Source organism: Periplaneta americana, chromosome 2 (assembly GCF_040183065.1).
Source record: "Periplaneta americana isolate PAMFEO1 chromosome 2, P.americana_PAMFEO1_priV1, whole genome shotgun sequence".
Taxonomy (NCBI): Eukaryota; Metazoa; Arthropoda; class Insecta; order Blattodea; family Blattidae; genus Periplaneta; species Periplaneta americana.
Window position 1 is genome coordinate 145,960,487 of NC_091118.1, and position 13,504 is coordinate 145,973,990.

General features: G+C 35.3%; 1 protein-coding gene across 1 annotated transcript in view; it reads right to left on the reverse strand.

Annotated features, from left to right (window-relative positions):
* Positions 1–254: 254 nt before the first annotated feature.
* Positions 255–13,504, reverse strand: part of LOC138694649 (potassium channel subfamily K member 15) — a 174,504-nt gene continuing 161,254 nt past the window's right edge. Inside the window, exons 4-5 of the mRNA XM_069818585.1 lie at positions 11,459–11,694; positions 255–814 (exon numbers count right to left, since the gene is read on the reverse strand). Of these exons, the coding sequence (XP_069674686.1) occupies positions 680–814; positions 11,459–11,694 (371 nt within the window). The 3' untranslated portion in view covers positions 255–679. The remainder of the gene's footprint in view (positions 815–11,458; positions 11,695–13,504) is intronic.

Here is a 13,504-nt window from a genome sequence, read left to right on the forward strand (position 1 = left end):
GACATACTACGTACGTCTTCAAATAAAGGGTGACAATTAATTGAGCCGTTCAGAGCAAAAGTGGTGTTAAGTCAAAATTGGGTGATGAGGTTTAAAGTAAAAATTCTGTAAAATATAGCGCAAAGTAGCAATTAATATGCCCTTCTTGCTATCCACTGACTACTAATAATTGAAATAAATTGAATATTAATTGCTATTTTGCGCTGTATTTTACAGAATGTTACTGTAACTCTCATTACCTATTTTTGACTTACACCACTTCTGCTCTGAATGGCTCAATTATATGTTGTGGAAGTGTTTCGGGGAACCACAAAATGAATCTGCTTCTATTTGGAAATATGGTCCTTGCGAATACCTCAATTACAGGAAGATTTTTGGATTACCCGTGCCTCCAGATTACCCGTAGGCCTACCCATTCTCTTGGTCGTTAAACTGGATAATCGAGACTGCGAACTAAGAACTATCACTGGCCGAGGTAGAAGTGACAAAGGTGTGATACTTGGTCATCGGACGCTCTGTACTGCTACAATGTTTATCCGTGGGTCTAAAAAGTATCGCTCCTGCTTCAACATTCTTCAACATGATAAAAATTTAACATCGTTTCGATCGTTGAAAGCCACGGAGCTGTTCATCGAGTTGGTGTATTTTCCTTCCGGGTCCCCGAGGAGTGCGATGACGGTCACACGGAAGACTCGTAGATTACGATTTGGACGACTGGCGGCGGCTGCTGCTTGGGCGTCGCCGCGATGTCCCTCAGCACGGCCGCCATGGCCTCCTCCCACTCCCGCCGCTCCTTCGCACCAGACTCCCCAGACTGTCAACACAGGAAGCGTTCCGTCATGACGTTGTTATTCACACAAGACATACAGTATTATCTCGTCCCTTCATTAACAATTTGTAGTCGAACTATGAGTAGGCCCATATTGTGATCATTTGTAAGCTATTTTATTTAAAAAAAAATCGGTATATGAAAATATGCTAGCGTTGATAGATATTAATACTTTTAGTGCAATTCTAGGCATTTCCTTTCTTTTCAGATTAAGCAATATTATCATTAAAATTTTATATGAAAATTCGCTAACAATAACGTAGGAGTTTGAAACTGGTGACCGTTAATATATTTTGAAAGAAAATATTTCCCTATCTCGCAGTCATCTGGCTGGGCGGAGTAAAACTAAGATCAAGGTCTCAACGAAAAACAATAACGAATCTGTATACTGTAATTTATTTCTTTTGGAAAAAGTTATTTCCGTACAAACTCCGCTTTTCATTTGTCATTATATCTGTAGATTACAGAAAATTTATATAGGCTATAAAAACAAGTAAGCGTTGAAAGATAATTATAACTTTCATGAGCCACCGGCGTAGCTCAATCGGCTGAGGCGCTTGACTGCCGATCCGGAGTTGCGCTCTGGCGTCAGTTCGATTCCCGCTTGAATAAATTGTTTCAATAACTATTTTATTGATAATTATATGAAACGGGTTCGAACCGAGAAGCTCTCGCTCTGTGGTCGAAAACGTTCTACCACTGAGCTACAACGCTGGCTGCTTTTAATGTGATGAAATTTCATTATGATAATGAGAAGGATTACAGCAGTAGAAAAATCGGGAAAATTGTCTGTATACCAACCTGGACGAACCGCTGTATAAAATAGTGCAAGACGTAGCCTATAATAAAATATATTATTTTGTTCGGAGATTCATTTCACTCGGTCTGAGGACTAGTATCGCTCACAAAATAAAATATAATTTTTAAAACTTGTATCGTAAATAAATGCGGGCTTATGTGAGGGCGGCAATGAACTTGCGGGTTCTTTAAAAGCCATTTGTAAGTAAGTATCATAAATAAATATTTTCCATAATCAAAATACACTACTTTATGTAATACAGTTGTTTTCGCATTTTAACATACATACAGTATACCCAAGCCTATATTAGACTACAATATAATTTCAGTAACATAAGTAGTCTGAATATCTTTTTAAATAACGTAAACAGCACTAATAATTATTCCCATTATAAAATAAACACTTATAATAGTTTATTTACTGAATCCAACAACAGTGGCAAAGACCATGTGCATTTCACTCACTTCCCACCTTATCTGTCTTTGCCTTGTGTCAGCAATGGATATATGTAACAGAACTTCTATAACTCTGTAAGATCAAAAATGTTGCCAGTTTTATTTTTTCTGTTCTTTCTGTGCCTCATTTGTTAGGCTTGGCTTGGTTCATCTCTTTCCGTCTATCTTTCAGCGCATAGCAAGCAGAAAATCGGCTTTTGTCACAGAAAACGTAGACAGAAATTCGAATGCAATTTGGACGGAGTTACGCAATAAGAATCCAACCGCCAAAAACCTGTTTTCGAGGTACTGACCATTGAAATAAATCTGTTAGTTATTACACATTTTATGCAAGATATTGTAACATTCTTACTATTATAAAAAAATAGCACAATTAATACTAAAAAAAGCGTAACCGATTTTTAATAATAGACCAGCAGTTGATTTAATATTGAAAAGCAAAATAAATAAATACATTTATGCAATAAACGAATTTTGCTTATAATTAGCAGCTAAATTCAGATATTTTCCGAAATAAATAATCCAGCCAAGAACAGATTTGTGTCAAATATCTCAATTTTTTTAAATTGTCGGTTGGTCTATTGTTGCGTAACTCCGTCCAATTTGCGGTTCTCTCAGAGTACTATGTAGTTTCAATACTTCTTCACAATTTACAAATCATGAATGCAAAGAGCAGCAGTAAACAAATGCATTATATCACGTCTTGGGTTTCTGCTATCATGGAGAATTGCTCCGAATCAACAGACATAAGACGGTTCGTTCTCTCATCGCAGCTTCAATCCGTCAGAATGCTTCCTATGAGGTTTATGAGGAGGTTGGTTGCATCTCTTCTGATGGCTCTACTAGAAGTGCTGATATCATCATAATTGATCGGCAGAAAGATAAGGGTGTCATTCTTGATCCCACAATCCGTTTCGAGATGCATGAGCAACAGCCACAAGACGTCTGTCGTGAAAAACAAGTCATCTATGAGCCTTGTTGTCAGCATCTTGGAGCACAATACCACATCACACATTGGACAGTTTTTGGGCTCATGTTTGGTGCCCATGGCATGATCCCACGTGAAACTTTAAATCAACTTAAACAATATAAAATTTCTGATGCAACGATTGATGCCATAGGATCACACGTGTTAAAATCATCCTTAGCTATAATTAGTAATCATTTGCACCCAAAAAAATTTTTATTGTAAATGATTTCCTATGTTTTCTTATCTTAATGTTTTTTTTTTTTCTTTCCAAGTGTCACAAAATTGTTTTGTTTACTTATTATTCTTTATGAATTGATTAGTAGGCCGATCTATCGAACCCTTATTTAGGACGGATTTTGTTTATACAAATTATCTTTCCCAGGAAACAAATTCCGTGGAATTCCACGGAGCTAAGAACCGTAGCATACCTTATAGTTGGCAAATACCCTCGAGTCTTAGGCGTAACACAAGATAAGACGATATATATAGTCTGTTTTACATACGAATGACAATTTTTAAAAAATTAACAGATACACTGACTTAAAGATACCTCACTCCTACTAATCGATAGTGATCGATAATTTGTTCGTGTAAGTGTGGCTTCTTTAGTTATTACTTTTATGAATAGATGGCGAAGAAGACAGTATCGCCAGTAGTACATATATATACTTCTATTATAGAGTTCAAAATTATACCCACCCCTAATGATTGTAAAATCACTAGGTTTAGCGGGAAACCCCTGAGAATTATGAGAATAATTCAGGCTTATACTTAATCTACATCAGTATTTTCCCAATTTTTACCGTCCCAATAATACGGTCACCTATTGAGAACTAGCGAAACTATTTTAAAGTTTGTCAATTTGTTATATCTTTGGTTCTGATTTATCCCGTGGTTAGAAAGTTCTCTTACACGATCAGAAAATTGGAGATCAGATATTACTTGAACGCCACTGTACCTCTATGTTTCTTTAACATCAGATTGAAGATATTGAAGATAACATCGATCAAAGGTTCGACCTGTAACAGTCTCTTGGCCTGGATAATTTATTTCAATTCTAACAAGCCACCATTTTTATTGTATTACGAATGGAATTGGTTTCATGATAAATAATCAAATAATTACGAAAACATTTGTCATAGTACGACTAAAATATCAATTTTATATCAAAATGTGTGATTCACAGTCTGCAAAATGTATAATTATTAATATTAAATTTCGATTTTAATCATTCTGTTTCGAATTTTTAATGCCTTCAACGTACTCTTTCTGCAGTTTCAGGCTTTCGGAGGCTAGCAAATCGGCCGTGAGCTGTCTCTCTCGGTTTGTTGACGTAGGTATGTATAATTGATCCACACCGATGGCACTTGGGATACGTGAAGCACACTGAACGTGTGCTTATTGGTTTAGCATCTGGATTGAAACCTAAATAAATCATTTCACACGATTCTCTTTGTGAAGCTATTATTAATATCAATGGAGAGCTTGCAACTCCCATTACAGAAAGTTAATGCAGTCAGCTTATATTTTGGGATGCTTTTACGGAACTTCTATGCATTTCATCACAAATCTTGTAGGGAGAAAAAATTGAACTCGAATTTCAATGATTCAAACACTATTCAAAATTGCTATGAAATTGTAGAATGAATTCAGAGTAAAAAATAACAAATATTTTGCCGTAAATAATAATAATAATAATAATAATAATAATAATAATAATAATAATAATAATAATAATAACAAAACAACATCATCATTAGTTTAATAACGAAATTTTAAGGTATAAAGTTAGTCGTTATAGCTAGTGACTATATTTGGAGCAAAATGGGTTACATTCTGTTGTAAGTAATCCGTTTGTTAATAATCTTTACTCGTAATATGTTCTGTGATACATACTATCTTATTCGGCAGAGTTAATCACTTTGCGTTAGCACGATGATGGTTCTATTTAGAGAACTACAGGATAGGGTTTACAACTGGTTTTCATTCGACCGGTCAGAGAGCATTCGTCATGGTAGAACATCCGACCGAATGTTCGAATTTCAACCGGTTTCCCCTGATGTTATGCAGGCTAGACAGAACACTGACATTTTCTGAGTACACAATCGGAGTAACAATTGAAGAAAATTTATCATGTGTAATTTAAAAAATGTATTTGCTTAATATAGACCTACAATTGAGTGCATGCTCTATTACACTTATCTTCATAACATATACCTATAGATGAACAAATGGACAACGGTAACAACAAAGGAAATCAGTGTAACGCATATTATGAAATCTAATGTGTAAAGGAATGCAAGAATAGAATAAATTACAATTACTTACTAAATATAAGAGAAAATATATAGTCTACATGCTGTAAGCCTACATTCTATCGTAACGTTTACACTTTAAACTCATAATGAATACCTCTAAAAACAGTAGTAGGTAATGCCTTTTAATTACTCTAAGCAGATGCATTATTTAATTAATAAATCATTTGTAAGAAGATATGTTTTCTCTTGACGATACCAACTGTAATACCTGAATGAATGAATGAATGAATGAATGAATGAATGAATGAATGAATAGAAAATAGGAAAGATTGGAGAAAGCTGGGTTTGCAGTGAAAGATCTGCCCTTGGGCAGAACGCAAAATGAATGAATGAATTGTTTTCAAGAAAATTTTTCATTCCTATTATAATGGCAGCTGGGAAGTTCGTATCGTAATTCCGATGTTGACCTTGGACTGTAACACAACCGATGCATAGCAGCACGAGACATCAACATTTAACGAAGAATAATCCGAGAAAAAATAAATCTAATGTGTTACACGCTATTGTTTGTATAATTATTTAATAACAGATGAGTTTACTGTTTTGGATTCATATATAATATTAACATTACGTAAATAAGAGAATAATAACAGAATAGCTCACTTTGTTCAAAACTATTAATATAAATTAACAATATTCTTCAAACTATTCACGACTGTACACAGCTCCAAAGAATGATACTATGCGTTGTTTATGTGAACTGCGTATCGTCTGTAGAGAGCGGCAGGGCGAGACGCGGGTGAGATCTATAGGCCTACTCCTCGCTGTACTCAACTGAAATCTGCTGCTTTGGTACAAACTTCCTACCTATGTTCATAAATTTAAGACACGGAAAAGAATTCTATCCCTCATAGTGATCCCAAAGCAAAATTTTCCAGATTTTTCTTGCCCACGTCATAGTTAAGAAGTCTCACAATGGTCCCATAGGCCCTATGAGTAGACTAAATAATTTCCCCACATTTCACCCGTGATCCATATCATGAGGTAAATCTCCACTTCTCATACGCGAATAAAATCCGAATACCAGTTTTTTTTTTATAAAAACGCTATACAGTACTTGAGCCACTGCATAAAAAAAGCTGCATTAGAATATTGCCTACAACTGTATCACCTCATTCCTTTGGGTAGTTGCTAGTAGAAAAATGATGTAGCGTTCGTTTTGATTTCTTTAGCTCAGTGTCTTATTTATCTAGTGCGCAATGGGCTATTAAGCAGACGTGCTGAAACAGGTGCTACTACATCCTTGCCCTAGAATCTACGACTCTTCATTAGTCTGGCATACAAGTCAAACATATTTGATTTTGCAGGGGTGAACAATTAGTTGCAAAAGTAAAAAATCCGATCTATAATCATGAATACATGCTATGATGACGTTGATTATTATGTCGATGATAATAATAATAACAATAATAATAATAATAATAATAATAATAATAATAATAATAATAATAATGGCTATTTAACGACGCTGTGTTAATCATCGTCAATAGAACTGGTAACAGCAAGATGATATTTGGGGAGACGACGTCGAAGATTCGCCATGAATTACCGCACATTTAGCTTACAGTTGGGGAAAATCTCGAAAGAAACCCAAGCAGGTAATCAGCCTAAGCGCGACTCGAACCCACAGGCTAGCACAGCAGTCAAACGGGCTATCCCCTGAACTACTCCCGAGGTTAGTAAGAGTAGTAGTAGTAGTAGTAGTAGTAGTAGTAGTAGTAGTAGTAGTAGTAGTAGTAGTAGTAGTAGTAGTAGTAGTAGTAGTAGTAGTAGTAGTAGTAGTAATAATAATAATAATAATAATTTTATCATTATTTAACGGCGCTGATGTAATTGCTGATAACGAGATGGTATTTGGCGAGATGATGCCGAGAATTAGAATTACTTGATATTCGCTGTACAGTTGAGGAAAACCTCGGCAAATCCAACAAGATAATCAGCCCAAGAGGGAATCGAACCCATGGCCGAACGAAGCGTTAGAGCAATAGGGAAACACGCTACCGCATGAGCTACTCCAGTGGCTAATAATAATTTGTTTATTATACACGTATAATAATAATAATTATTATTATTTATTTATTTATTTATTCATTTATTCATTTATTCATTCATTCATTTATTCATTTATTTATTTATCTATTTACTCTGGTGGAGTTAAGGCCATCAGGCCTTCTCTTCCCCACCACCAGAAATACAACTACAAGAAAAATTATACATCAATGCAGAAAAATTATACATCAATGCATCAATATTATTATTATTATTATTATTATTATTATTATTACTTTTATTACTGTTCTTACGGTGTTCCCGCTTGAACTGAATAACTTTTTGGGTTTTTTGCCTCGGACTCCTCTCGACAAATAGGTACTAACTTGCTGTCAGAAATCCCACAGACGCTTGATAACCACGCAGATTATTCAGCGTCGCTAAGTAACTCCAAATAAATCGGTTAATATCTTGGGGAATGACAAGTACAATCTATCCTGCAACCGGAGTGTTACAATAGATAAAACAGTGCTACGTAACAGGACGAGTATTATATTCGCAAGTTCGAAAATGTTACCTTCCTTATGTTTTATTCATATTTACAGTTCCATACGCGAATAATCAATGAACACATGCTCAGCGGAGGAAAAAAGTGTGTCGAGATGTAAGTGGAAGACAGGAAGCTGCTCACGTCATTCAAATCGTTTTGTCTGCTGCAGGAGTGAATCCAAATGTGCCTGTAGGAAATACTAGAAGACCCGTCCTGCACCATCTGTCCCATGACCTACATCCGCCACGATACAAAATTCATGCTCAATTGTACGACAAACAACAGAAACGTGGAAATGGGGACGACCTGCCTGCTAAGAACTTTGTAAACACTCGAGCTTACTGTAAATGAATGATGAATTTGCAAAACAACTTAAGTCCCTAGGAGTAGTTTTGAGGAAATTAAAGAAAACTGTTTTTGGCCTCGCTGAACCATACATTGTTACAATATAATTTTTCATATGTAAGAGAAATAGTTTTAGTATAAAAATTCATACTTTTATACTCTTTTTCAGGTCGTAAAAAAATTTAATTATCTTCAGGACTTAAGTTGTTCTGCAAATTAACTTCAATCCTGCACCATAATTATTAGGTTACTGACACATAAACATGTTTAACTAAATGTATTTATACCAGAATCATAAAATAACCTTATTGCATTTGTTGAACAACATTCTTTTGAACAATTTTTTAATCACAAGAGCACAGACCTCTGATGGAGAAAATTATGATGTTGAAGAAATGTTTCTGAGAACTTATTGCCATTAAGAATTTGATTAGTGTGTTGTTCTTATTTTGTCCCGGACAAATGTCGCAAAACAACCACAGTTCTTTAATATACTGAATGGAACACAGTTATTGAAGTAGTGTGCAGAACAAAATATTATATCTCATTAAGACTTTCCTTGGTCTGTTCCTCATGGTAGACACAAAAGGACATTTCACTAGTTTTCATGTTGTGCACAGACAAAGCTGGGACGGTAAGCTGGCGATAGTAGTACATATCCTGAACTGATGTTTAGGCAATCATACATTTTTCATGTGACAGCGAGAAAATCCTCTCTCTCGATGCTTAACTTGGCTCCATTTTGCAATACTTTTTACTTCAGCTACAAGTTTAGCACTATTACTGAGCATATTGCTTTTCATTTTCATGCTCTGTTCTTCAAACGTATTAAATTTTCTCAGCTAAAGAATTACCAATGACAACAGACAAAAAACATTTTGTCACCGGATTGTATGATTAAAATTACATATTATATAAGTTTCTTCAGCACTTGACAGGCAAAACAACTTAAGTCCAGGACTAAAGTCGTTTTACCTCTTAACCTAACATTCTGCTGCTAAGAAAAACTATACAAAAGTCATGGATTATGGTCATTCTGCTACTAAACGATGCCCTTTGCACGCAGTAACATAATCATGCTCTCAACTCAAAACCCCCAAAATGTGGACTTAAGTCGTTTTGCAAATTCACCATTCAAATGTATCCAGAATTATGGAAAACTTCTTAGTATAAATCAACCGAGATGAAGATAATTCGGGATAGCGGCACAATAAATTCATCCTACATTTGCTATGTATGAAATGAAGTTTCTGCTATCCTAGTACTCATATTAAAATATCTCACTCATCAACGATGCTACTAACCGTGCAATAGCTGCTAAATAATGCTCTTAACAGATGCTATACAACTGTGATTAATGGACCATCATGATCACACTTCCAGCGCTCCATCACAAGAGTAACTGTTTCCACCTTTAACTTTATCCAAATTCTAGGATCGGATATTCTAAAATTAAATCCTTTCTTCAGTAAGACAAAATACTGAGACACAGTAGAGGCTACATAAAATAAAATTATAATCTATTAATTATATTTAAAACATAATGTATTAAAATGAACTGATACTTGAATCATTTACGTAAGTGGCATTCCATTGTTACGGGTGTGATAAATTATTTAGTTATAATGACTAAAAGACTTTAAGATTATGTCAATTTCTTGACTTCTAGGCAGTTGAAAAAGCTATGGTATATACCTCTAGTTACCTAGTTGTTGATCTATAATTATGAAATTCATATCTTTTGTCAAAGAAAAGAGAGAGAGGGAAGACTAAATATTACGAGTGTGACAAAATTTTCCTTGACATTGCGCATTCATGTAGTTCATTTAGTAACTCTGTTAATTTGTAAGTTCTGAAAGAATAGGACTTTTTTTTCTGTATCTGTAAGTTTTAGAACAATATCATGTTTTTTTAAATTTAGATTTGCGTTTGACCAAGGACATACAGAATATTTCTAATATATTACGGTTGTGACAGTACAGTTAAAATATTAAATTTCAATTATTTTATTATTTTCTCCAAACATCTGAAAATACAGCCAATTAAAGATATAAAAGGAAACAATAATGCATTCACAAAGTTTTACTGTTTGATTTTACTGTGAAGATTAATTATTTTCAAACAAAAACAAATTATTGTTCACTCTTATTTATACTCTTACAAGCAAACGTTCTGATGGGGGCTTATACAAATTTTGACCACTCGAACGCAATTACGAGGGCCTTAAAAATTAAGTTCGCCAGGGGCCGTTAACAAAAAAAAAAACACACATTTTCACTGAATAAATTTATTGGAACAGATACAGCAATTGTTGAACTATTTTTCAACATATTTTCCATCGGAATTGAGAAATTTCTCATATCATGGGATCGGCAGAGAGAAGTGCAGACGCAGTCAAACGCTGGTTCCGATCTGAGGCGGCTGACTTCTACGACACAAAGATTGATCCTATGTCTCAATTCCAGTGGGGGATATGTTAAGAAATAGCGCAGCAATTGCTGTATCTGTTTCAATAAATATTTCCATGCAATTGTGCTTTTTCTATAAACGGCCCCAGGGAAAATCACTTTCTGGACGGCCTCATAATTGCGGTCGAGTGATCAAAATTTGTATAAGCACTTCTTTTGACATTATTAACATGGTGGAAGAAAAAAATTTAACTTTTTTTATCTGCCCCCATCAGAACGTTTGCTTGTTAGATGTTTCACTTTTGTAACTACGACAGAAGCCTTCACCATAGATACATCTTCCTACAATGGCCAGATCCACGAGCTCGTAAGTCAACTTAGAAACAAAACCACGATTGAAATTATCGATCAATTAACAAAGTTCAGCTGTGCTACTTATGGTAACATGTAAATTATTATTTTAAAATGCTATCCATATCTTCTGGACTATGTTGAATATTTTAACATACAGAAATAGACTTTTTATTGGAAAATACTTTTTAGATATAAGACTAGTTGACATGGACCGACCCATAAGTAAACAATTTCAAGAGTAGTATTAGTCAACTACTCCTAAGTGGAGCCACCACTGCAGAAAGCAGCATAGGTAAGTGATACTTGCTGCACCCGTAAGTTGGTTATTATCATACTGCAACTGTTTTACAACTATTTCAAATATTGAGTCACAGATAGATCCTACAACAAACAAACCTCAAACTTTTTCTAGCAATTAATTATCCAGTTCGTGTGTCGTACCTGGAAACGACGTGGCACGCTGACAATGGTGAGCATCTTCTGCAGCGCCGTGACGTCTATGCCGCCCCCCGCGCTCTCGCCCAGCCGCCGGAGTGTGTCAGCCAGAGGGCCGGAGAGCGCCTGCAGCCTGCGCCACGATTGAGCGTACTGCCGCCGCACCAGCTCGATGATTGTGGAGGTGAGGGCCAGCCCCACTAGGATGTACAATGTGCACAGCAGCATGTACTTGGGCTTCTCTGCACATCACAACAAGTCCAGGCTGCTTTCAAAACTTTAATAAAATGGAATGGAAATGAATCAACGGGCGATGGGAAGAAAGAACTACAAAGGTGCACGAAAATGAGTCCTTAGACGCGGTCTCGATGCTCTTGGGTCACACGTTTAACTTCGGGTAACATTGTTCCACTTAAGGAACTTGGAAAAAGATATAAGACTACTGCAAGACTTGTATTACTGCAAATTAGTGAGGATCACGTAAGTGTAGTTCCTAAAAGTCTAATTTTGCCGTCTCTTCAGTGTTGCCAACTAATACCAGATATCACCAAAGAGGATAAAATCACAATGCTATGTACTGAAATAATAATAAAATAATAATAATAGTAATAATAATAATAATAATAATGTATTATTATATAATATATTATTATTATTATTATTATTATTAACAATAACTGCTTTGCTTATATTTACCACATCGCATCTTTATGTTGCGAGCTGTTTCCTACATGATTCAATAATTTACGTTTTCCTCCTGAAATTCTCACATATTATGTTAGTCATTAGGACTAGTACGATCTGACATTAAACTGTATTTTGTCTGACATGAATTTTATTGCTTTGACTAAAGAGTTTATGATTCATGAGACCTAACCTAAAAATGTATTTCCTTACTTGCATTTTCATCAGTTTCCTATACTGCAAACCGAAATCATTGCTGCCAACATAACAGTTAGAAAATAACTACCAGTTGTAGTATTTGTCAGTACCCGAAATTCGAAACGAAGTTGGTAAAAGAAAATTCAACCTGAGAGCTAGAAAATCACTATAATTCATTAGCATATGTAGTAACAGAGGGAAAATGGTTAGGTTCACCCTTAGGGTATTAAGTAAGCTGATCCTGACTATAACTTATATTACTGCAAATTGTATCAGCTTCTTTTGTTTCTGGCTAAGTGGAAGAGAAGGGCTGCTGGCCTTAACTTCGCCAGAATAAATACATATTATTATTATTATTATTATTATTATTATTATTATTATTAAGACTAAAGCGCAGTAACGGCTCGTGATAAAATATTGCATGTGTTCACAATTTTGTGTTTCAGAGTCGAAGAGAACTTGAAAATGAGTCACAATTAATATATTTAATATAGATGTCATGATCCTAACGTCTCACTATCGAAAAAAGAACATGTATAAGCTCAAAATATATATTAACAACAATAACAGTAATAATAATGGCAATAATGAAACCCCAATTATTCTATTTGTTTGCGCACCACGCTTGTCTTGCAGGATGTCATTATGGCATGGCACATATAGCTAACTGAAGTAGCCTACTCTGAAGTATAGTAATTCACAAACTACATTCCCGTAACAGCACTGTACACACATCCAAACAAAATAAAAGCTCCCATACCGAGAAATGCTGACACCTATAGACCAAAATATAGGCTGCAAATCTAGTTTTCAGGTATAAGTCTCTGTGAATTCAAATCAGCTTCAGAGAGAGTTATACCTGAAAGCTAGATTTGTATAATACACGTTACTGTTCGTTAACAGAAAACCACACTTTAAGTCACACAGAGTTAGTGTGCACTCACTGTTTGATGCTTGACGGTTTGTCAGCCCACTTTGAGGTATGTGGAGATAAAGGGAAGAATTGAGTCGGTATCGGGTAGAGTTCCTGGGTAGCTCAGCCGGGAGAGCATTGGTGCGTTTAGCCAAAAGTTTCGGGTTCGATACCTGGCCCCGGAACAATTTTTCCATTGAAATTATTCAAAATATTGACTGTTTCCTACCTCGAGATCGTATCGACGCACCTGTTCA